General features: G+C 44.5%; 1 protein-coding gene across 1 annotated transcript in view; it reads left to right on the plus strand.

Moving 5' to 3' along the window:
• Nucleotides 1–23,401, plus strand: part of LOC138288314 (chloride anion exchanger-like) — a 94,539-nt gene that overhangs the window by 33,940 nt on the left and 37,198 nt on the right. The window contains exons 8-11 of the mRNA XM_069229824.1: nucleotides 16,570–16,652; nucleotides 19,160–19,307; nucleotides 20,789–20,902; nucleotides 22,540–22,617. Of these exons, the coding sequence (XP_069085925.1) occupies nucleotides 16,570–16,652; nucleotides 19,160–19,307; nucleotides 20,789–20,902; nucleotides 22,540–22,617 (423 nt within the window). The remainder of the gene's footprint in view (nucleotides 1–16,569; nucleotides 16,653–19,159; nucleotides 19,308–20,788; nucleotides 20,903–22,539; nucleotides 22,618–23,401) is intronic.

Genomic DNA, 23,401 nt, shown 5'->3' on the forward strand with positions numbered 1-23,401 from the left:
TTTAATATAGTACATTGAATATATTTAAAACATATCTTACACCATACTTCAATTTCGGTGCATTGATATTTTTGCAACTCCAAACCACTTAAGTATCTGGCAATGTCTAACTCCCATAAAGCGCAAAGTTTAGCATGCAAAAGATCCACATGTTGTACATGGACTCTATATTGCCTTCTTATTAGTTTATTACTATCTCCCACACTGTACAATGTATGAATAATTTCATGTACACGAGGTTCAGTAGATTGAATGTGGTATAACTTAACTAATGCATGTTTACTCTGGCATATGTTAGGAATTGCTGTGTTAGGATGTTGCAGACCAATAACATCCAATATTACCCTATTACAGAAGAGACTTCCAATTGTGTAACCCTTGTTCAGTCGTTTCATTTCAATAAGACAGTGCACATTCCAAGGTTACTGGAGTGCTAGAATATTGGCTTCGGCTCCTGTAAAGGAGCCGAGGCCAATATCCTACCACTGTTCCCGCTGGTCAGCCAGGTGGGAACACTGTATTATGCTCGGAGATGCCACTGTTATGACAGTGACATCCTCCCCATGTCTTTGGCAGTCCACTTTTAGGACCGCGAAAGTCGTAATGAGGCCCTTACTCTTGTAAAGTTGAATCATCTCCTTTATCGACTTATGGCTCAGCTTTGTTGCAAATTAAAAAATTTAGTTACAAGCTATCCCCATTTTGTGAGTTCTTTGGTTTTTTAAACTGCCCCAGGTCAGATGCGCTTCAAATAAAATACCTATGTAATTAAAATAGGAAATCTTAGTAATTGGAGTTTTCCCTGTGAAAAAGCCTGTTGATTTTGTATTTTTAGGACCACTAGTTAAGATAAAAGATTTTTGATGGTTTATTTTAAGATTTAAATTAATCATAAAAAAATTATAACCATTTAAGAACATTTGCAAGCAATTTGCTGTCCGTGCAATTAAAACCGTGTCATCCACATAGAGTAAAACTGGGACAGGATTAGAGACAATTTTAGAGATATCATTACTACAGGAGCTCAGGGTTAAATCAAACGCATTGATCTACAAGAAAAACAAAAATGTGGCTGAGATACAGCCCTGTCTTTTGCCCCTCTTGCCACCATTATGGGGCGTGTGCACTCTCCATGCTGTGTATAGCTAACACTAGTCGTCGTTCCCCAGTGCAAATGCCTAATAAGGTTCAGCAAAGGAGTTCTACCCCTGTGAGCTCCATCAATTCCCATAATTTCCCTCTGTCTACCAAATCAAAGGCACTGGAAAGGTCCATGAAGGCCATGTGGAGGGCAACTCTCCTGGTCTTGATGTAGTGCCTCATAATAAGGGATAGGTTTAGTTCTTGTTCGGTGGTCTAAAGACCACTGAACAAGAACTAGACATTTTGGAGAAAAAAACAAATCACCTTCCGCCCATTTTGCAAGTTTTCCCAGTATGACATCCCCTAATATTTTAGCTGTAGCATCTATCGAAGAAATTGGGCGATATCATGCTGGGAAGTTCCTGTCCCCTTATTTGTATATCAGAACTACAATAGATCCTCCCCTCAAGTCAAGCGGGGATTTTGTGAAAGCTGCTCTAAATACATTTGTATGGCGTCCAGAGTTCTAGGTTGCTCTTAAACAAATCTATTGGAACTCCATCAGGGCCTAAGGCCTTTCCTTGTGCTGCACTCTGAATGGTATGAACAACTGTTACTGTTCTAATAAAATCATTAAGATTAAGCCAGTTTTCATCAGAGAAGAGTGGATTGTTTGGTGGTTCTGCAAAGGGATCAGCCATCACGTTATGGGAGTTAAAAATGACAGAAAAATGATTGCTCCAGTCATGTTCCAGGATGTTGTCTCTATGCCACCAGCTGGAAGGTCTGAGAAAAAGGGATAGTTTATACATTTCCAAAACAGGCTGCTATTTTTTTAATTGGCTGCAACAGCAAGGTCTTCCCAGACTTTAGCTTGGATTTCCCTTTTCTTTCTTTCTATTGCTTGTTTATGCAGTTTTCTTGCTGTACTAATTTCCTCTGCATTGCGTGGGATGGTGTTAGTGGCCCTTTTATGAGATTTGAATGCTATTGTACAGTCAGAGTTAAACCAAGAATGTGATAAGTGAGTTTTAGATGGCTTATTGCTTGTTTACAGACAGGCAGCAGCGCCACAAATAGCTATAAAACGTTCTTGAATCAAACTAGGCTTAGCATTTGGAGAAAGGCAGCGAAAACATCTGGGCCATCTTCAGCGATAAGATCTTTGTGAAAAATGTGTGGATCAATACGGTCCCACTTTATTCAGACACCCCTATTTGCTGAGAGACATACGGGAAGATTTTGCAGGGTAAGAGGGCAAGTGTTCAGTGGTATGTCAAGACCAATAATCATTGGATTGTGGTCACTATAGGGGAGAGGCCTCTCCTCATAATGGGTTAGACTCCGGGCCAGATCCTCAGATACTAACACGAAGTCTATTGTGCTGCACTTACCTCTGTCCACAAAAGTGGGTGGGTTGACAGAATTTACACGTTTGCTATCAGATGAAAAAGACAAATTATTCAAAGATACCATTTTGTTTAGATCCAACACAACAGTAAGTGGGATAGTCATAAAAAATATATCAGTCAAGAAAGCAACACCATCTTAATTAGCATTATGCAGGTCATAACAGAGTGGCAAAACATAATCTCTCAGGGAAGAGAGTTTACCGCTTTGCCCAGGTTCACACCTTGGCAATAGCTTGCAATATGATAAATGTTTATGACTATGTACTGGATGTTATACTTCCCTATGGCAATCTGTTTTCTAAAATTTGTTGGAGTGATGAAGTGTATCTGGGGTGCAAGGTTAAAATGCGGGATTTTGAGTAATTCACCTGTAAACGTGAGATCAGTGTACATTTATATAATGTTTGCATTGTACTAGAGATATCTGTCATAAAATCCCTAACAAATAGCAAAATGTCATCAGTGTGTAGGTGGGCTGCACGTATCACCCCTTGTATAGGCATGCCACAATTTAATCCCAAGAGCTACATGTGGGCAGCTAAATGCTCAATAGCCGGAGCAGGCACTAATGGCAAGAAAGGTCGCCCTTGACGAGTGTCCCTGCCAATTTTTGTCAGAGACACTCAGTCCCCTCTTGACTCTAGCAGTTGGGTTAGTAAAAAGCGCATGTACCCTCCTACAGAAGAATGAACTTATCCTATACAGCCCAAGCAATTCATGAATATATACTCAATTGAAAGAATCAAAGGCCTTTTCCAGGTTTAGGTTGTTAGATGCAGTGCATGGAATCGACCCCACAGAAACTACTTATGATGTCCCTTAATCTTCAAAGGTTGAGGGTTGTGTAATGGCCCAGTATTAAAATCCCCTTGATCAATAAGAACCAATCAGAAGAGTTCTGGAAGCAATCTGCAGCCAAGGGTTTGTTAAAGATTGTATAAATCAAATTTAACATAGACAAAGTCAAATATAAAGCCATACCTAGGGATCTTTGTGAGGTTTCAGCATATCAGTGATCAATACCTCGCTAGCAGAGGGGTGATGGGACCCCACAGTCATACGTTCTAAGTAATTAAGTAATTTAGGTGCCAAATAGAGAAAAAAACAACATGAAGAATTTGGATGGGGTACCATCCCAGCCTAGTGTTTTGCCTCTCGTTAAGTCACATATTACTGTAATAGGTAAGTCTAGTGACTCTCTAAATTCGGGCAACAAGGTCTCTGGAAGAAATACGTTTATTTCAGTAGGTGTTGGACCCACATGTGTTTAATTCAAATCCCGGTGGTATTCATAAGAGGGAGTATTTATATCTGATTGTGTATTGGTGTCTACATTAGAAGGTGAGACAATGAGCAAGGTGTTGGCATATGAGGGTGCAGGTTTCGCAAGGCGAGCTAACAGGTGGTTAGATTTATCACCTTCATTATGTATCTTAGCTATATGAAGAATAATCTTGGTATATAAAGATTTCAAGTTTGTCATAATATTTAGATTTCATTGGGCAAAGCTCTTCTAGTGTATCCATGTGTGTAAGTCGCGTCTCCAAGTTTCGCACAGCAGTCTCTAACTTTAGAACCTCCTATAACTGTCAGTCTAATGTCCACTGTTATCTTGATACTCTGGCTTCTCATGACAACTTTAAACATTTTCCATTCTATTAGGGCAGTCGAAGCTGTCCCATCGTTCTTGCAAAAAATGTAGTTATATGCTTAAGCTGCGTGTGGTGTAGCCCAGATTGCTTCTTGGCAATGAAATAATAGATGTTTGGTATTCAAATGCTCGAAGGGCTGGTATCTGCATGCAAGGGCACACAGGTCACAGTGGATCCTCAGAGGTGTCATTCATTCCCTCATGCGGTGTTCATTTGTTGGGTGAAGGAGCTATAGCACACAGTGAAAAAGTGGCAAGGATAAACGTCCCACTATTTTTTTAATCAAAACAATGAGGGTGTGATCTGACAACTGACATGTTTGCTGGGTCACGACTTGCAATTGAGGGTTTCATTACTAGTGCCCCTGTAATTGTGGCTGGGGGCAATGCTAATACAGCAGAATGCAGGTAACGCTGGGAATTGCAGGTTGTTTTCAAGTTTGGGAGGTCAGAATGAGGCATAACATGCAGTATCGAAGTTTGGGCACCTGATTACAGCATGGTTTACTGTTTCCTACCTTTTCAAAAATCTATCCCACTGCAAAATTGCTGACATTTGCATAAAGAAACTGACTTGGAGGTGTGGTGAATCTGTACTATGTATAATCCCGACTCAGGCGCAAACAGAATGCCATATGTAATAAGGCTCTTAGCGTAGACTAAGAGACTGTTTTGAAATGTCAGTGGTCTTTGCTTGGTGTCTTGTTACTACATGGGGCATACCCCTCTGATGGGCTTTAGTGGTGGGACTGTCTTGCAAGCTTGCTTCTACATCTAACCTGTGAATACGTTCTCAACTCACTACCATATCTGAGGCTGGTTGAGGAGGCAGAAGCCATGAACTAGGCAGTTCTGAACATATGACTCCGCCTTGTTCTCTTTCTGAAGCATAATCCAATTTTGTGTCCTTTGCAAGGGTGGGGAGGGATCTCGTACATACCACAGGTACCAGGAAATACTACCCATGTGTAGGAGGCTGGACTGGCTTGTAGTGAGTACCAAGGGGTACTTGCACCTTGCACCAGGCCCAGTTATCCCTTATTAGTATATAGGGTGTCTAGCAGCTTAGGCTGATAGATAATGGTAGCTTAGCAGAGCAGCTTAGGCTGAACTAGGAGACGTGTGAAGCTATTACAGTACCACTTAGTGTCATATGCACAATATCATAAGAAAACACAATACACAGTTATACTAAAAATAAAGGTACTTTATTTTTATGACAATATGCCAAAGTATCTTAGAGTGTACCCTCAGTGAGAGGATAGGAAATATACACAAGATATATATACACAATAGCAAAAATATGCAGTATAGTCTTAGAAAACAGTGCAAACAATGTATAGTTACAATAGGATGCAATGGGGAAACATAGGGATAGGGGCAACACAAACCATATACTCCAAAAGTGGAATGCGAACCACGAATGGACCCCAAACCTATGTGACCTTGTAGAGGGTCGCTGGGACTATTAGAAAATAGTGAGAGTTAGAAAAATAACCCTCCCCAAGACCCTGAAAAGTGAGTGCAAAGTGCACTAAAGTTCCCCTAAGGACAAAATAGTCGTGTTAGAGGAATAATGCAGGAAAGACACAAACCAGCAATGCAACAACTGTGGATTTCCAATCTAGGGTACCTGTGGAACAAGGGGACCAAGTCCAAAAGTCACAAGCAAGTCGGAGATGGGCAGATGCCCAGGAAATGCCAGCTGTGGGTGCAAAGAAGCTTCAACTGGACAGAAGAAGCTGAGGTTTCTGCAGGAACGAAAAGGGCTAGAGACTTCCCCTTTGGTGGACGGATCCCTCTCGCCTTGGAAAGTCGTGCAGAAGTGTTTTCCCGCCGGAAGGACGCCAACAAGCCTTGCTACACGCAAATCGTGCGTTTGGCGTTTTTGGACGCTGCTGGGGCCCAGGAGGGACCAGGAGGTCGCAAATTGGACCTGAAGAGAGAGGGGACGTCGATCAAGACAAAGAGCCCTCACTGAAGCAGGTAGCGCCCGGAGAAGTGCCAGAAACAGGCACTACGAGGATGCGTGAAACGGTGCTCGCTCATGCATTCGTTATCTAAAGTTTCCCCAGAGACAGAGACCCTAAATAGCCAGAAAAGAGGGTTTGGCTACCTAGGAGAGAGGAAAGGCTACTAACACCTGAAGGAGCCTATCAGCAGGAGTCTCTGACGTCACCTGGTGGCACTGGCCACTCAGAGCAGTCCAGTGTGCCAGCAGCACCTCTGTTTCCAAGATGGCAGAGGTCTGGAGCACACTGGAGGAGCTCTGGACACCTCCCAGGGGAGGTGCAGGTCAGGGGAGTGGTCACTCCCCTTTCCTTTGTCCAGTTTCGCGCCAGAGCAGGGGCTAAGGGGGTCCCTGAACCGGTGTAGGCTGGCTTATGCAGAATTGGGCACATCTGTGCCCAACAAAGCATTTCCAGAGGCTGGGGGAGGCTACTCCTCCCCTGCCTTCACACCATTTTCCAAAGGGAGAGGGTGTCACACCCTCTCTCAGAGGAAGTTCTTTGTTCTGCCATCCTGGGCCAGGCCTGGCTGGACCCCAGGAGGGCAGATGCCTGTCTGAGGGGTTGGCAGCAGCAGCAGCTGCAGTGAAACCCCAGGAAGGGCAGTTTGGCAGTACCAGGGTCTGTGCTACAGACCACTGGGATCATGGAATTGTACCAACAATGCCAGGATGGCATAGAGGGGACAATTCCATGATCATAGACATGTTACATGGCCATATTCGGAGTTACCATGGTGAAGCTACATATAGGTAGTGACCTATATGTAGTGCACGCGTGTAATGGTGTCCCCGCACTCACAAAGTTCAGGGAATTGGCTCTGAACAATGTGGGGGCACCTTGGCTAGTGCCAGGGTGCCCTCACACTAAGTAACTTTGCACCTAACCTTTACCAGGTAAAGGTTAGACATATAGGTGACTTATAAGTTACTTAAGTGCAGTGTAAAATGGCTGTGAAATAACGTGGACGTTATTTCACTCAGGCTGCAGTGGCAGGCCTGTGTAAGAATTGTCAGAGCTCCCTATGGGTGGCAAAAGAAATGCTGCAGCCCATAGGGATCTCCTGGAACCCCAATACCCTGGGTACCTCAGTACCATATACTAGGGAATTATAAGGGTGTTCCAGTAAGCCAATGTAAATTGGTAAAAATGGTCACTAGCCTGTCAGTGACAATTTGGAAAGAAATGAGAGAGCATAACCACTGAGGTTCTGGTTAGCAGAGCCTCAGTGAGACAGTTAGTCACTACACAGGTAACACATTCAGGCACACTTATGAGCACTGGGGCCCTGGGTTACCAGGGTCCCAGTGACACATACAACTAAAACAACATATATACAGTGAAAAATGGGGGTAACATGCTAGGCAAGATGGTACTTTCCTAAACAACCCCCCCCAAACGAAGGACAATAAGACTAGCCATGACCTGATGAGTCTTCATTGTCTAAGTGGAAATATCTGGAGAGTCCATCTGCATTGGAGTGGCTACTCCCAGGTCTATGTTCCACTGTATAGTCCATTCCCTGTAGGGATATGGACCACCTCAACAATTTAGGATTTTCACCTTTCATTTGTTTTAGCCAAAGTAGAGGTTTGTGGTCTGTCTGAACAATGAAGTGAGTGCCAAACAGATATGGCCTCAACTTCTTCAGAGCCCAGACCACAGCAAAGGCCTCCCTCTCAATGGCAGACCAACGCTTTTCTCTAGGGGTCAACCTTCTACTAATAAAAGCAACAGGTTGATCCTGGCCCTCAGAATTAAGTTGTGATAGGACTGCCCCTACTCCTAATTCAGATGCATCACTTTGGACATAGAATTTTTTAGAGTAACAAGGGCTTTTCAGGACAGGTGCAGAGCACATGGCCTGCTTCAGCTCCTCAAAAGCTTTCTGACAGTTTGCTGTCCATAATACCTTTTTAGGCATTTTCTTGGATGTGAGGTCATTAAGAGGGGCTGCAATGGAGCCATAGTTCTTAATGAACCTCCTGTAATACCCAGTTAGGCCTAGGAAGGCTCTCACCTGAGTCTGAGTGGTAGGGGGAACCCAATCAATAATAGTTTGGATTTTCCCCTGAAGTGGTGCAATCTGTTCCCCACCAACAAGGTGTCCCAGATAAACCACCTTACCCTGCCCTATCTGGCACTTTGAAGCCTTGATAGTGAGGCCTGCCTTTTGCAGGGCCTCCAAAACTTTCCATAGGTGGACCAGGTGATCATCCCAGCTGGAGCTAAAGACAGCTATATCGTCCAAATATGCTGCACTGAAAGCTTCCAGCCCTTGCAGGACTGTGTTCACCAACCTCTGAAAAGTGGCAGGTGCATTTTTCAAACCAAAAGGCATTACAGTAAACTGGTAATGTCCTCCAATGGTAGAAAATGCAGTCTTAGGTTTAGCATCTTCTGATAATTTGATCTGCCAATACCCTGCAGTCAAATCAAAAGTGCTTAGATACTTGGCAGATGCCAGTGTATCTATAAGCTCATCTGCCCTGGGTATAGGGTGAGCATCAGTTTTGGTTACCAAGTTGAGACCTCTATAGTCTACACAAAACCTCATTTCCTTCTTTCCATCTTTAGAATTGGGTTTTGGTACCAGTACCACAGGAGAAGCCCATGGACTGTCAGAGTGCTCAACCACTCCTAGTTCCAACATTTTCTGAACTTCTTGCTTTATGCAGTCCCTGACATGGTCAGGCTGCCTATAGATCTTACTTTTGACAGGTAAACTGTCTCCAGTATCTATAGTGTGCTCACACCAAGAAGTGGTGCCTGGCACAGTAGAGAAGAGTTCTGAAAATTGTCCTAGGAGATTTATGCAATTATCTTTCTGCTCAGCAGTAAGACAATCAGTCAAAACTACACCTTCCACAAGAGCATCTTGTTCTGTGGAAGAGAAAAGATCAGGTAGAGGATCACTGTCTTCTTCCTGTCCCTCATCAGTTGCCATGAGCAGGGTGAGATCAGCCCTGTCATAGTAGGGTTTCAGGCGGTTGACATGGAGCACCCTAAGGGGACTCCTGGCAGTGCCTAAGTCAACCAAGTAGGTGACTTCACCCTTTTTTTCAACAATTGTGTGGGGACCACTCCATTTATCTTGGAGTGCTCTTGGGGCCACAGGCTCCAAGACCCACACTTTCTGCCCTGGTTGGTACTGAACCAAAACAGCCTTCTGATCATGCCATTGCTTCTGGAGCTCTTGGCTGGCCTGAAGGTTTTTACTGGCCTTTTTCATGTACTCAGCCATCCTTGATCTGAGGCCAAGTACATAATCCACAATATCCTGCTTAGGAGCTTTTAAAGGTTGTTCCCAACCCTCCTTTACAAGTGTGAGTGGACCCCTAACAGGGTGTCCAAAAAGAAGTTCAAAGGGGCTGAAGCCCACTCCTTTCTGGGGTACCTCCCTGTAGGCAAAAAGGAGGCATGGTAGAAGGATATCCCATCTCCTGCGGAGTTTTTCAGGGAGACCCATAATCATGCCTTTGAGAGTTTTATTAAATCTCTCCACCAGTCCATTTGTTTGTGGATGATAGGGTGTTGTGAACTTGTAAGTTACACCACACTCCTTCCACATGGCCTTTAAGTATGCAGACATGAAATTGCTTCCTCTGTCTGATACTACTTCCTTTGGGAAGCCCACCCTGGAAAATATTCCCAGGAGGGCCTTTGCCACTGCACGAGCTGTAGTGGTCCTTAAAGGAATTGCTTCAGGATATCTTGTGGCATGGTCCACTACCACTAAGATAAACCTATTGCCTGAAGCAGTAGGAGGGTCAAGGGGGCCAACTATGTCAACCCCTACCCTTTCAAAGGGAACCCCAACCACAGGCAGTGGGATAAGGGGTGCCTTTGGAGTGCCACCTGTCTTGCCACTGGCTTGACAGGTTTCACAGGACTTACAAAATTCCTTTGTGTCCTCAGACATCCTAGGCCAATGAAACAATGGAACCAATCTGTCCCAAGTTTTCATTTGACCCAGGTGCCCAGCTAGGGGAATGTCATGTGCCAGTGTTAGGAGGAACTTTCTGTACTCCTGAGGAATCACTAATCTCCTGGCAGCTCCAGGTTTAGGATCCCTATGCTCAGTGTACAAGAGGTTGTCCTCCCAGTAAACTCTGTGAGAGTCACTGACATCCCCATTAGCCTGTTTGACAGCTTGCTGTCTGAGACCCTCTAATGTGGGACAGGTTTGCTGTGCCACACTCAGCTCCTCTCTGGCAGGCCCCCCTTCACCCAAAAGCTCAGCAGTGTCTGCTTCCAGCTCCTCTGGTGTAGGTTCTGCACAGGGAGGGAATTCTTCTTCCTCAGAAGTAGAATCCACTGTAGAGGGAGGGATAGTAGGAAGTGGTTTGCTTCTACTAGCCCTAGTTTTAGGGAGCACTTGGTCCATTGTTCCAGGATCCAAGCTTCCCTGTCCTTTTTGCTTTTTGGCCTGAGCCCTTGTCAAAGCAAAAATATGCCCTGGGATGCCCAGCATTGCTGCATGGGCCTCCAACTCCACATCTGACCAAGCTGATGTCTCCAAATCATTCCCTAATAGACAGTCTACAGGTAAATCTGAAGCTACCACAACTTTCTTTGGACCAGTTACCCCCCCCCAGTTGAGATTTACAACAGCCATGGGGTGGCTTTGTGTTATGTTGTGAGCATCGGTTACTTTTTACTGGTGTCCAAGTATGTGTTGTTCAGGGTGCACCAGTTTCTCAATCACCATTGTGACACTGGCGCCTGTGTCCCTGTAGGCCTGGACCTCAACACCATTTATTAGGGTTAGTTGCTTGTACTTCTCCAAGTTATGGGGGCAAGCAACCAAAGTGGCTAAATCAATAGCCTCTTCGGAGACTAAAGTAGCCTCTGTGGTCTCCCTAATTAGACCAACCCCAACTAAATTACCAAAAGTGAGCCCAGCTACTCCCTTGGATTGGCTATTAGTAGGTTTGCTCCCACCACCACTGCTATTAGTAGGGACACTAGGTGTAGCAGTAGGGGTTGTAGTGGTAGGAGCTGTGGTGCCTTTCTTTGGACAAATGGGATCTGTTGTCCAATGGCCTTTTATTTTACATAAATAGCACCATGGTTTCTTTTCCTTGTTCTGATTAAAGGAGGATTTGGACCCACCACCCCCACCAGAGTGTTTTTGTGGGCCTGATGAAGACTCATTTTTAGATTTGTCCCCACCCTTGTCAGAAGACTTACCATCCTTCTTTTTGTTGCCATCTTTGTCACCCCCTGTATGAACTTTTCTGTTCACTCTTGTTCTGACCCATTTGTCTGCATTCTTTCCCAATTCTTGGGGAGAGGTCAGATCAGAGTCCACCAAGTACTGGTGCAACAAATCAGACACACAATTATTAAGAATATGCTCTCTCAGGATCAAGTTATACAGGCTATCATAATCAGTAACTTTACTGCCATGTAACCACCCCTCCAAGGCCTTCACTGCCTGGTCAATGAAATCAACCCAGTCTTGTGAAGACTCCTTTTTGGTCTCTCTGAACTTTATCCTGTACTGTTCAGTGGTTAAGCCATAACCATCCAGGAGTGCATTCTTAAGAACTTGGAAATTATTGGCATCATTTTCTTTCACAGTAAGGAGCCTATCCCTACCTTTTCCACTAAATGATAGCCATAGGATAGCAGCCCACTGCCTTTGAGGGACATCCTGTACAACACAGGCCCTCACAAGTGCAGCAAACCACTTGTTAATGTCATCCCCCTCCTTATAAGGGGGAACTATCTTGTGCAGATTCCTGGAATCATGCTCTTTTGCAGGGTGACTATGGGGAATACTGCTGCTGCCACCATGGGTATCTAAACCCAACTTCTGTCTTTCCTTCTCTAATTCAAAAGACTGTCTATCCAAATCCAGCTGTTGCTTTTTAAGCTTCAGTCTGGTTTGTTCCACCCTCAACTTATTGAGTTCCCTCTCTAACATTCTGTCATCAGGGTTGGTGGGAGGGACATTTCTAGAAACAGAGCTATGATGGGAATGAACAGAAGGAGACCTGTCCCTTACAGAAGCCAACTTAACAGCTTGGTTTACAGAAACATTACTACCAGTATGGTGAGAATAAATGCTTTTGCTATGATGTGAGACAACACTATTTCTTTGGTGTGGCTCATCATCATTACCATCTATGCTAGATTGTCTAGTAATGGGCAGGCTAGGAAGTTTCTTTCCTGAATCTTTTCCTGGTGGAGTCCCTGAATCAGATTGGGAACTATTAGGTACTTTTTCAACAGATGGGCCACCTCTGGCCTTATCCTGTTCTCTAAGCATGTTAATTAACAGTTCCAATGCAGGATTCTTCCCTACACTCAAACCTCTCTCTATACAGAGACTCCTTGCTCTTTTCCAGCTAAGGTTGTCATATGTAAGTTTGGACAGAACAACACTTTGGCCTGTGCCAGACATTTTTTAGAGAGAGTTAAAGTGATAGAGAAAGAGACAAATGTTTTCAGAACTTTTTGGAAAGACAGAAAAAAACTTTTTAAACTTTTAAGAACTTTTTGAAAGTTTAGAAGTACTTTTCAGCACTTAGAAAAGAGTGAAAAGAGGAAATGCAAAACTTTTTGGCTATGTGTATATACGCTGACCTTGTTTTGTATATTTTTCTCTTATGAAAAGTACAATGACAAGAGTGGTAAGTAGTCTCAAGCACTTATCCCACCACTGCACAACCAATGTAGGAGGCTGGACTGGCTTGTAGTGAGTACCAAGGGGTACTTGCACCTTGCACCAGGCCCAGTTATCCCATATTAGTGTATAGGGTGTCTAGCAGCTTAGGCTGATAGATAATGGTAGCTTAGCAGAGCAGCTTAGGCTGAACTAGGAGACGTGTGAAGCTACTACAGTACCACTTAGTGTCATATGCACAATATCATAAGAAAACACAATACACAGTTATACTAAAAATAAAGGTACTTTATTTTTATGACAATATGCCAAAGTATCTTAGAGTGTACCCTCAGTGAGAGGATAGGAAATATACACAAGATATATATACACAATAGCAAAAATATGCAGTATAGTCTTAGAAAACAGTGCAAACAATGTATAGTTACAATAGGATGCAATGGGGAAATATAGGGATAGGGGCAACACAAACCATATACTCCAAAAGTGGAATGCGAACCACGAATGGACCCCAAACCTATGTGACCTTGTAGAGGGTCGCTGGGACTATCAGAAAATAGTGAGAGTTAGAAAAATAACCCTCCCCAAGACCCTGAAAAGTGAGTGCAAAGTGCACTAAAGTTCCCCTAAGGACAAAATAGTCGTGTTAGAGGAATAATGCAGGAAAGACACAAACCAGCAATGCAACAACTGTGGATTTCCAATCTAGGGTACCTGTGGAACAAGGGGACCAAGTCCAAAAGTCACAAGCAAGTCGGAGATGGGCAGATGCCCAGGAAATGCCAGCTGTGGGTGCAAAGAAGCTTTGACTGGACAGAAGAAGCTGAGGTTTCTGCAGGAACGAAAAGGGCTAGAGACTTCCCCTTTGGTGGACGGATCCCTCTCGCCTTGGAGAGTTGTGCAGAAGTGTTTTCCCGCCGGAAGGATGCCAACAAGCCTTGCTACACGCAAATCATGCGTTTGGCGTTTTTGGACGCTGCTGGGGCCCAGGAGGGACCAGGAGGTCGCAAATTGGACCTGAAGAGAGAGGGGACGTCGATCAAGACAAAGAGCCCTCACTGAAGCAGGTAGCGCCCGGAGAAGTGCCAGAAACAGGCACTACGAGGATGCGTGAAACGGTGCTCGCCGAAGTTGTACAAAGGAGTCCCACGTCGCCGGAGACCAACTTAGAAAGTCGTGCAATGCAGGTTAGAGTGCCGTGGACCCAGGCTTGGCTGTGCACAAAGGATTTCCGCCGGAAGTGCACAGGGGCCGGAGTAGCTGCAAAGTCGCGGTTCCCAGCAATGCAGCCCAGCGAGGTGAGGCAAGGACTTACCTCCACCAAACTTGGGCTGAAGAGTCACTGGACTGTGGGGGTCACTTGGACAGCGTCGCTGGATTCGAGGGACCTCGCTCGTCGTGCTGAGAGGAGACCCAAGGGACCGGTAATGCAGCTTTTGGTGCCTGCGGTTGCAGGGGGAAGATTCCGTCGACCCACGGGAGATTTCTTCGGAGCTTCTGGTGCAGAGAGGAGGCAGGCTACCCCCACAGCATGCACAAGCAGGAAAACAGTCGAGAAGGCGGCAGGATCAGCGTTACAGAGTTGCAGTAGTCGTCTTTGCTACTATGTTGCAGGTTTGCAGGCTTCCAGCGCGGTCAGCGGTCGATTCCTTATCAGAAGGTGAAGAGGGAGATGCAGAGGAACTCGGCTGAGCTCATGCATTCGTTATCTAAAGTTTCCCCAGAGACAGAGACCCTAAATAGCCAGAAAAGAGGGTTTGGCTACCTAAGAGAGAGGAAAGGCTACTAACACCTGAAGGAGCCTATCAGCAGGAGTCTCTGACGTCACCTGGTGGCACTGGCCACTCAGAGCAGTCCAGTGTGCCAGCAGCACCTCTGTTTCCAAGATGGCAGAGGTCTGGAGCACACTGGAGGAGCTCTGGACACCTCCCAGGGGAGGTGCAGGTCAGGGGAGTGGTCACTCCCCTTTCCTTTGTCCAGTTTCGCGCCAGAGCAGGGGCTAAGGGGTCCCTGAACCGGTGTAGGCTGGCTTATGCAGAATTGGGCACATCTGTGCCCAACAAAGCATTTCCAGAGGCTGGGGGAGGCTACTCCTCCCCTGCCTTCACACCATTTTCCAAAGGGAGAGGGTGTCACACCCTCTCTCAGAGGAAGTTCTTTGTTCTGCCATCCTGGGCCAGGCCTGGCTGGACCCCAGGAGGGCAGATGCCTGTCTGAGGGGTTGGCAGCAGCAGCAGCTGCAGTGAAACCCCAGGAAGGGCAGTTTGGCAGTACCAGGGTCTGTGCTACAGACCACTGGGATCATGGAATTGTACCAACAATGCCAGGATGGCATAGAGGGGGCAATTTCATGATCATAGACATGTTACATGGCCATATTCGGAGTTACCATGGTGAAGCTACATATAGGTAGTGACCTATATGTAGTGCACGCGTGTAATGGTGTCCCCGCACTCACAAAGTTCAGGGAATTGGCTCTGAACAATGTGGGGGCACCTTGGCTAGTGCCAGGGTGCCCTCACACTAAGTAACTTTGCACCTAACCTTTACCAGGTAAAGGTTAGACATATAGGTGACTTATAAGTTACTTAAGTGCAGTGTAAAATGGCTGTGAAATAACGTGGACGTTATTTCACTCAGGCTGCAGTGGCAGGCCTGTGTAAGAATTGTCAGAGCTCCCTATGGGTGGCAAAAGAAATGCTGCAGCCCATAGGGATCTCCTGGAACCCCAATACCCTGGGTACCTCAGTACCATATACTAGGGAATTATAAGGGTGTTCCAGTAAGCCAATGTAAATTGGTAAAAATGGTCACTAGCCTGTCAGTGACAATTTGGAAAGAAATGAGAGAGCATAACCACTGAGGTTCTGGTTAGCAGAGCCTCAGTGAGACAGTTAGTCACTACACAGGTAACACATTCAGGCACACTTATGAGCACTGGGGCCCTGGGTTACCAGGGTCCCAGTGACACATACAACTAAAACAACATATATACAGTGAAAAATGGGGGTAACATGCTAGGCAAGATGGTACTTTCCTACACCATGTCTGCTAGGAATGGAACCATGGTCTTCTGTAACTTACCACTTTTCTTAACAACTAGGATGTTCAAAGTTGTCTCTCAGCACTCTCTGAGAGTCCGAACTGAACTTTGGCAGGTGTGACTGTGAACTTCCAGATGCCACCCTCCTAAATGAAGACAGTTAGTTCCCCATGCCAGTGTCTGGCTCACCAAAGCAGGATTCCATCTAAGGTCTTGCATAAACATATACAATCTATAAAACGGATTGCACAATGTATGAACATGCTCAATGACGTCACTCTAATAGTATTCTACTGAGGCTCTTTTTTTACTTTGACATAACCCACCTCCCAATGCCCACATGTCTCAAAATAACACGAGCTGTCTACATGTTGGTAGAGGTGTGAACCTTCAAGGTAACCAACTGATAGTGTTTCATTAAATACCTCGGTATGTTTTACAGTGATGATAGTAAAAGCCTTCTGATTTGAGTGAAATCAAGTCATAAGGTCTTAGACTGAGTGTAATTAGAATTCACATCTCACCACACATGCTGGAATTGAGACACACCCCACTACAACTTTCACCACATTTGTATTGCCTATAAACTTTGTGGGGAAGATGAAAAACTCTGTGGGTACTTTTTAGGACAACTGTCAAAGAATAGTAAGTAATGAAGCACAAATAATTGGGTTATGTGCCCCCTAAAAGAATCAAAAACATACAATCCTCAAAAAAGTATATTTCTCTCCTTACAGACAGTGGTTGCAACAGGAATATCATATGCCTGCAATTTTGAACAACGATTTGGAGTAGATATAGTCGGAACTATCGAAAGGGGGTAAGTGCACACACAATTTTTTTTTCTTCATAGTGCATATAGTTTACATTCAATGTATCCTTTTGAGAATATCACACAGAAATACGGTCATTGGTGCCCCGCTCGATCACTTGAGTGCCTCGATAAACATCTTTTAATGTGGATAAATGCCTATCAATCCACTGGGTCAGTTTCAATCTGGTCTAGTATTGAGCTATTGAGTCTGTCATTACTATCACATTATTTGCAGAGCCTGCTTGGAAGTTAGATGATTCCAGGCTCTTGAACCCATCAGACTTCATGAATCACAGTTCCTTAGGCTTGTTGCCCTAGGCTTCAGCTCCTCGAGAGGGGGAGTGAGGGCTATTTAATTATCCACATCATTACTGCTTACAATGTAAAAGAAATATTGCCGGGGCCCAGGGTTTTGCTCAGAAGCCCACTGCCAGTGCTATAAAATGTTGATGTGCCAAGTACCAAGGACACATAGGCGGTCATTCTGACCGCGGCGGGCGGCGGTCGCCGCCCGCCATGCGGTTACCGCCGAATGACCGCCCCGCGGTCAAAAGACCGCGGCGGCCATTCCAACTTTCCCGCTGGGCCGGTGGCCGACCGCCAAAAGGCTGCCCGCCGGCCCAGCGGGAAAGCCCCTGCAACGAGGAAGCCGGCTCCGAATGGAGCCGGCGGAGTTGCAGGGGTGCGACGGGTGCAGTGGCACCCGTCGCGATTTTCACTGTCTGCTAAGCAGACAGTGAAAATATGTATGGGGCCCTGTGAGGGGGCCCCTGCACTGCCCATGCCAGTGGCATGGGCAGTGCAGGGGCCCCCAGGGGCCCCACGACACCCGTTCCCGCCATCCTGGTTCTGGCGGTGAAGACCGCCAGAAACAGGCTGGCGGGAAGGGGGTCGGAATCCCCGTGGCGGCGCTGCTTGAGGATTGCCTGGGCCAGGGGAAAACCGGCGGGAAACCGCTGGTTCCCCTTTTCTGACCGCGGCTTTACCGCCGCGGTCATAATAGCCCAGGAAGCACCGCCAGCCTGTTGGCGGTGCTTCCGCTGCCCTCCGCCATGGCGGTCATGGACCGCCAGGGTCGGAATGACCCCCATAGTCTAGATTCCACTACCAAGCAACCCCTGACCCCCTATCTCATTCCTGTAGGTTCCTGCTTTCTCACTTTGTCGTGTTTTTCCGCCTTTCTCTTCTTCCTTCTTTCACCTGTGTGCGTTTTTCACTCTCTTGCTCTGGGTCAAAGACTGATGAGGAAAAAAAAGGTGCCTGTCCCCAAAAATGCTTGCCCTCTACCACCTCATGCATCCCATACTATCCCGTGCCATGGGCTACCTCGTTTCCCGCATTCCAGTTCTCTCCAGTCCGCTGTGTAAAGAGCCACCCCAGCTCTCCAATACTTTGTTGCTAACAGAGGTTAAAGGGGTTGGGTTTGTTACAGCGAGGAAAAAAAGAGGAGTGGCGTTGACCCCAGCGGCAGCTCCGTAGTACCCACTCCAAGTGTGTGCGTGTTCATTCAGCGCTCCCCCCGACGACCGCCCAGCCGCCCTCTACACGTTGCACTGACTAAATAAACAATGTATTACTGTATATTGTTTTTATCTTAGTTAAAAAGCTCTCCTTGTCAAAAATTGTTATCAATAGCTAAGCAGCTTCAGAAAGCTTGCTTGTCCTTCCATACACAGCACCTGCGAAAAGCAGTGACAAGCAGCTCGCCCTCAAAAGATGACGCTCAGCTAAGAGGCACGTCCTAAACAACAGAAAAGGGAAGGAAATGCAAGCGTCATTTTACAAACTACGATACAAGCATTGATGTACTGAAAATTAGGTAGTTAATCAAAGGTTATGGAAATGCGGGCTGGAGCACGCCCCGCCTCCATCTTTTCTAGACAGAGCTCTTTCGAACGCTGCCAATATTTTTATAGCGAAAGTAATGGTTTTTAACCCACATCGTGCATAATACACCACAGATTCATAAAATGTAATATGTAACAAAAGATTACATATACCCAAGGTCGGGACTGAAAGATGGGCACTGTTTGCTGTTGTGAGTAGCATATAAAACTATTAATAGCAGTCACAATCATAACAACTCAAGATGGTGCCCATGTTTTCCAAACCAAAAGCGCGAGTCTGGTCTCCGCTTCCCAACATAGGCATCAGTCAGAGTTAAGTGAAACACATATAGAGACTAAGAGAGAGGAGGTGCAGATAATCTCGAATTACTTTAAAAACCGTCTCGCATTAAACATAGATTGTTAATACCACAGTCTACTGTTCAACCTAAAGCAGCAGGTCGTGCCCAGCAAACAGCTAGAACAGGGTGATCACAGCACTTCAAGGCATACATGAAGGTGCAGAGAGTAAGTCAGGGAGTATGGAAAAGGAAAAAAGAGCATTATTGTAGAGCATAATTGCAGACATTATTGTGATTTACACATTTTAACATAACAGCTGCAGGATTGTCTTCAAAGCTAAAGTACCCTCATCAGCACGTTCTAAATTAAAGGTCCTTTTTACAGATATCAAGCACCAATTACGCCGAATAGCAAAGTCTTTACAGAATGCATTGCTGATGGGTTTTCTATTGGAATTGTTGGATTTGCTGTAGCCTTCTCCGTGGCAAAAGTATATTCAATAAAGCACGATTATGTCATAGATGGTAACCAGGTAAGGCCATGCTTGCATTACAAATGTAATACTTTTAATATTTCATATGTTGGGAGTTATCGGGTGGCATTCTCAATAACAAATGCATATAGCTGTCACCGTGATTTTTCAGCACTAGGATAAATTGATAATTAGTGGGAAAGGAAAAGCGAGGATGCAGAGAAAGACGGGGAAGAAAAGGAAAACGAGAGAACAGGGGAGACTTTGGGCAGAGGAAGAACATCAAAACAGAAAAGGTGCAGAGTACTAGATATAGGAATCAAGGGCCAGATGTAGCAAAGGGTTTCCCCCATTCTGTGTCAATGGGAAAATGTGTTCGTACATATGGCCCCAAGTGAGAAAGAGAAAAAGTGAGAGAAAGAGATCGGGCGGAGAAAGAGAGAGAAAATTAGAAATAGGAAATGGGTAGAGAGAAAAAAGAAAAAGAGTGAGAGGATGAAAAGCTGAAAGAGTCTTGGTGTATTCAAGGCAGGAAAACTACTAGTAGTAGTCAAAACATTTCTACACAAAAAGGCTCTGATAAGTACTGACCTGGGGAACAAGGGCAGTGCAGAAGCACACAACCTTGATCTGCAGTCAAAGGTCACACAGATAAAAACAGATGCTGTCACAAGGCTAATGTAATTCTACAAAATCCTAAACAGGAATTACACATTAGAAGCATAACTGATCACAGTCAAAAGTCTGAAACAACTGTTAGGAAATGAACCAGAAATACCCTGAATACAAGGACATACAAGGAAAAACAACCCAAATAAACTAATCTGGTGACTAATAACCCATGTTGTATGTGTTTGTCTCAGTGCTGAAATGCATGGTCATGACAATATCATGATAATATCTTATTATACAAAGGTTGGAAATGTCACATAAATTCAAGGAACAATAATGTATTCATTCTTTGGGTGTATGTTCGAAATAAGGTGTTATTACCAATAAACAGAAAGTACCTACTGCTGGTCCTGATTAAAGAACTGAGTCTCGGGGCCTCTAGATTCTGTCAGTGATGACAACTGGAGGTGCTTGGCCATAGGGCTGCACTATATAAACCTAGTGCTTAACTTTTGTAGGTGGTTGGCATAGCACTCATTTCTGAGAACCCGGACTTTTTTCTATCAGGTTTTGACTCGGAGCAAGCGAAGGGCAGAAAAGGGAAATAGGAAGAGGAGGAAAAAGCTAGGAAACAGTCACGAACGTAGAAGGTGGATGTAAAAGAACCTGCATGAATAAGATGAAGAGATCGGAATTGTAGGATGGATAATGAATGAGCTATCAGGTGGAAACAGGCCTAGGTGGCTTGTGTTTGGCAAAACTGGCATTATGCAGCACCCGTGTCAAACTCCGATTACAAAAAAAAACTTTGGGGCTGTGCATTCTTTTTTTCCAAACCGAAGTGCTTTTTAAGTTGTCTGATTATTGATAAGTATAATTGTTATTCTGTGATTCTCTCTAATGAGATATGTGCTTTATTTGAATTGCAGGAGCTGATCGCGTTTGGGGTCAGCAACATATTCTGTGGGGGCTTCCGAGGATTTGCTGCAGCCACTTCGCTGTCTAGGTCAGCTGTTCAGGAAAGCACAGGCGGTAAATCACAGGTAGAAAACACAGCTTTTTTATATCAATGGTGTATACCTTCATGGAAATGAGAATTCAAAAATAATTCAAGGTGGAATTAACCATGTATTGATACAACTATTAACTGTCTACAATACAAGGCAGAGAAAGATGGTTCTTTCAGTTGTAAGGTGGTATATTCTAGAGATCACAATAACACGGAGATAAGGTCAACAATGAATATGTGGATTCACAGAAGCCGTTCCAAAACACCCCTCCTGTTTAGTATTCTTACATTCCAGCCTTATCAGGAAATTAATGCTTGGAGATCAATGTGGCTGAGTGAATGACCACCAATGAAGTGCAAAGGATGTTGCAGTAAATTTAAGCTTTCAGCGGGATGGAGGGATGGCTTCTCTGAAGCCTGGGGTCTTGTGGTGATGCTGGACTTACAGTGATATTAATCATTCATCAGCAGGGTGTTCAAAGTGTAGGATGCTTCCCAGGTAAATGCTCCCAACATTTAACTGCAAATATGTGTCGTATCCTAGGCAGGATATGAACTCTTTGTGCTTTTATCAAAGCATACGATCATGATCTGTAAAAAATAAATATTTAGACAAAAGCAAAACGTTTCCCCTGAACAGCAAGGCTGGCTTAGTGTGATAATAAAGAACAAGCCTAGCAGGTAAAATGAAATTGTTAACATTCTTTGCCCCCATAAAGTCCTATAGCAAGATGGGGCAAGGAAATTTAATAGGGTGGTGTGTTAGGTCACACAACAAATCTTGTCAGGAGGAAGTTCCATGTTCTTGTGAAGCATATAAAGGCCAGTCTGGTAGCCTTAAACTCGGAATATATCCAGACTGCTAATCTCATTTCAGGCACAAACTCCTAGTAGTGCTTGACATAAGTTAACAAGTCAAGCAAAAATTTGTCCAGAAGCATGAGTTTGGGCAGATGATTTGTAGCAGGAAACCCCTGTTGCAATTTGCAGGGGAACAGTGTGTTAAATGCAAGTTTGCATACCCCAGAAGAGGTGAATTTATTACCAGTTTGTACATAATCACCCATTTTGATGTGTCAGTACTTAATAATAGGTGTTTATGAGTACTGATTAATGGCAACGCCGTTCTTCTGAACTACCATCCTAATGAACCACGCTTAGGTTGAAAATAGTAAGGAGGAAGATTGAGCCCTGAGGAAGTACTTGTGTAAGTGGTAGAGGAGCGGAATTAAAGGAATCAGTCTTTGTGAAGATGGAAACATTTTCAGGTCTTTTTAGCTAGATTCTCTCATGGGGATATGGAGTAAGGTGCACACTGTATCAAAGTACAAAGAGGCACCTGTTGGCAACTCTTTCCAAACATCCTGCACATTAGCCCTCACAAGGATCTATGATATCAGTGCAAGCTTTGTAAGGCGCTTAGTGACTTTACTGGGTGATATTTTTAAGATGGTAATGTAATATGCATCTACGAATCATTGTGTGAAGTTGTGGAAGACGTGAACTGGAAAGAGTCTTTGACTTTTTGATTTGTTACATAGGAAGTCAGTACATCATCCACCCATATCAGATGGGATCAAACGGAGTAGTAGATATCAGAACCATATCAGAGTAAAGAATGTGAAGCTGCATGTGTTTCCGCTTCTTGAATGCAACTGTGTACTCTTTCAGATTGCAGGACTCATCTCTGCTCTAATCGTGATGATTGTCACTTTGGCCATCGGATTCCTGATTGCACCTTTACAAAAGGTACATGTTCTTTAATATATCTTTTTTGTACCTTTCCCTCTGGATTGTTCTCGTAGTTTCTGTTTCCTGTAGCTTTAATGTTGTTGTTCAGTGTGACATTTAACGAGGTTGTATGACTTAAATGGGCTGAGTCAGCCCTTGTGGGTGCATAATGTGACAAACTTTTGTTTTCAGAGTTGTCTCAAACACAAACATTAAGAGGAAGCCACTGACAGGATTGGAGTGAGAGAGCAATTAGAAGCTTATGTTGTGTTTTGATACCAGAGCTGAAAGAGTGCTTCCAACACAAAAAGTGTATTTTTCGCCACATGAATGTTTGAATTGTGAAGAATTTACATTTCTCAGAATTAACCCTTACTGGGCTCTCAGTCAATACATTTGTGTCATTGAGTTAGTCTAAAAGTATATTCTAAAAAACACATGGCCTGATTCAGTGTCTGGCGGTAACTGAAAGACCTCCAAATTGTGTGGGAAACTCTAAATACCTGATGAAACACACTAGCTGAATTTCCTTCAAAATACTATCCCTAAAGTGGAGGAAATCCAGCTTGTGGACTCTACTCTGTATTTGGAGTTTCCCCCTGAAATTAGCTTCTTTTGTGTTACTATCAAACTCTAAACGAGGCCCAGAATATTATCACATTTTTAAGTATAAATAGTTTGACATTTTGCATTTGTTCTGCTATGGATGGCTCCTTCACTACCGCATACATATGATGTCTGAATTGTAGGTTAGTCTCTGGGAAATTTAAGACTGTCATTCACAGGGCCAGACACACTGAGC

The sequence above is a fragment of the Pleurodeles waltl genome, chromosome 4_1 (assembly GCF_031143425.1).
Source record: "Pleurodeles waltl isolate 20211129_DDA chromosome 4_1, aPleWal1.hap1.20221129, whole genome shotgun sequence".
Lineage (NCBI taxonomy): Eukaryota > Metazoa > Chordata > Amphibia > Caudata > Salamandridae > Pleurodeles > Pleurodeles waltl.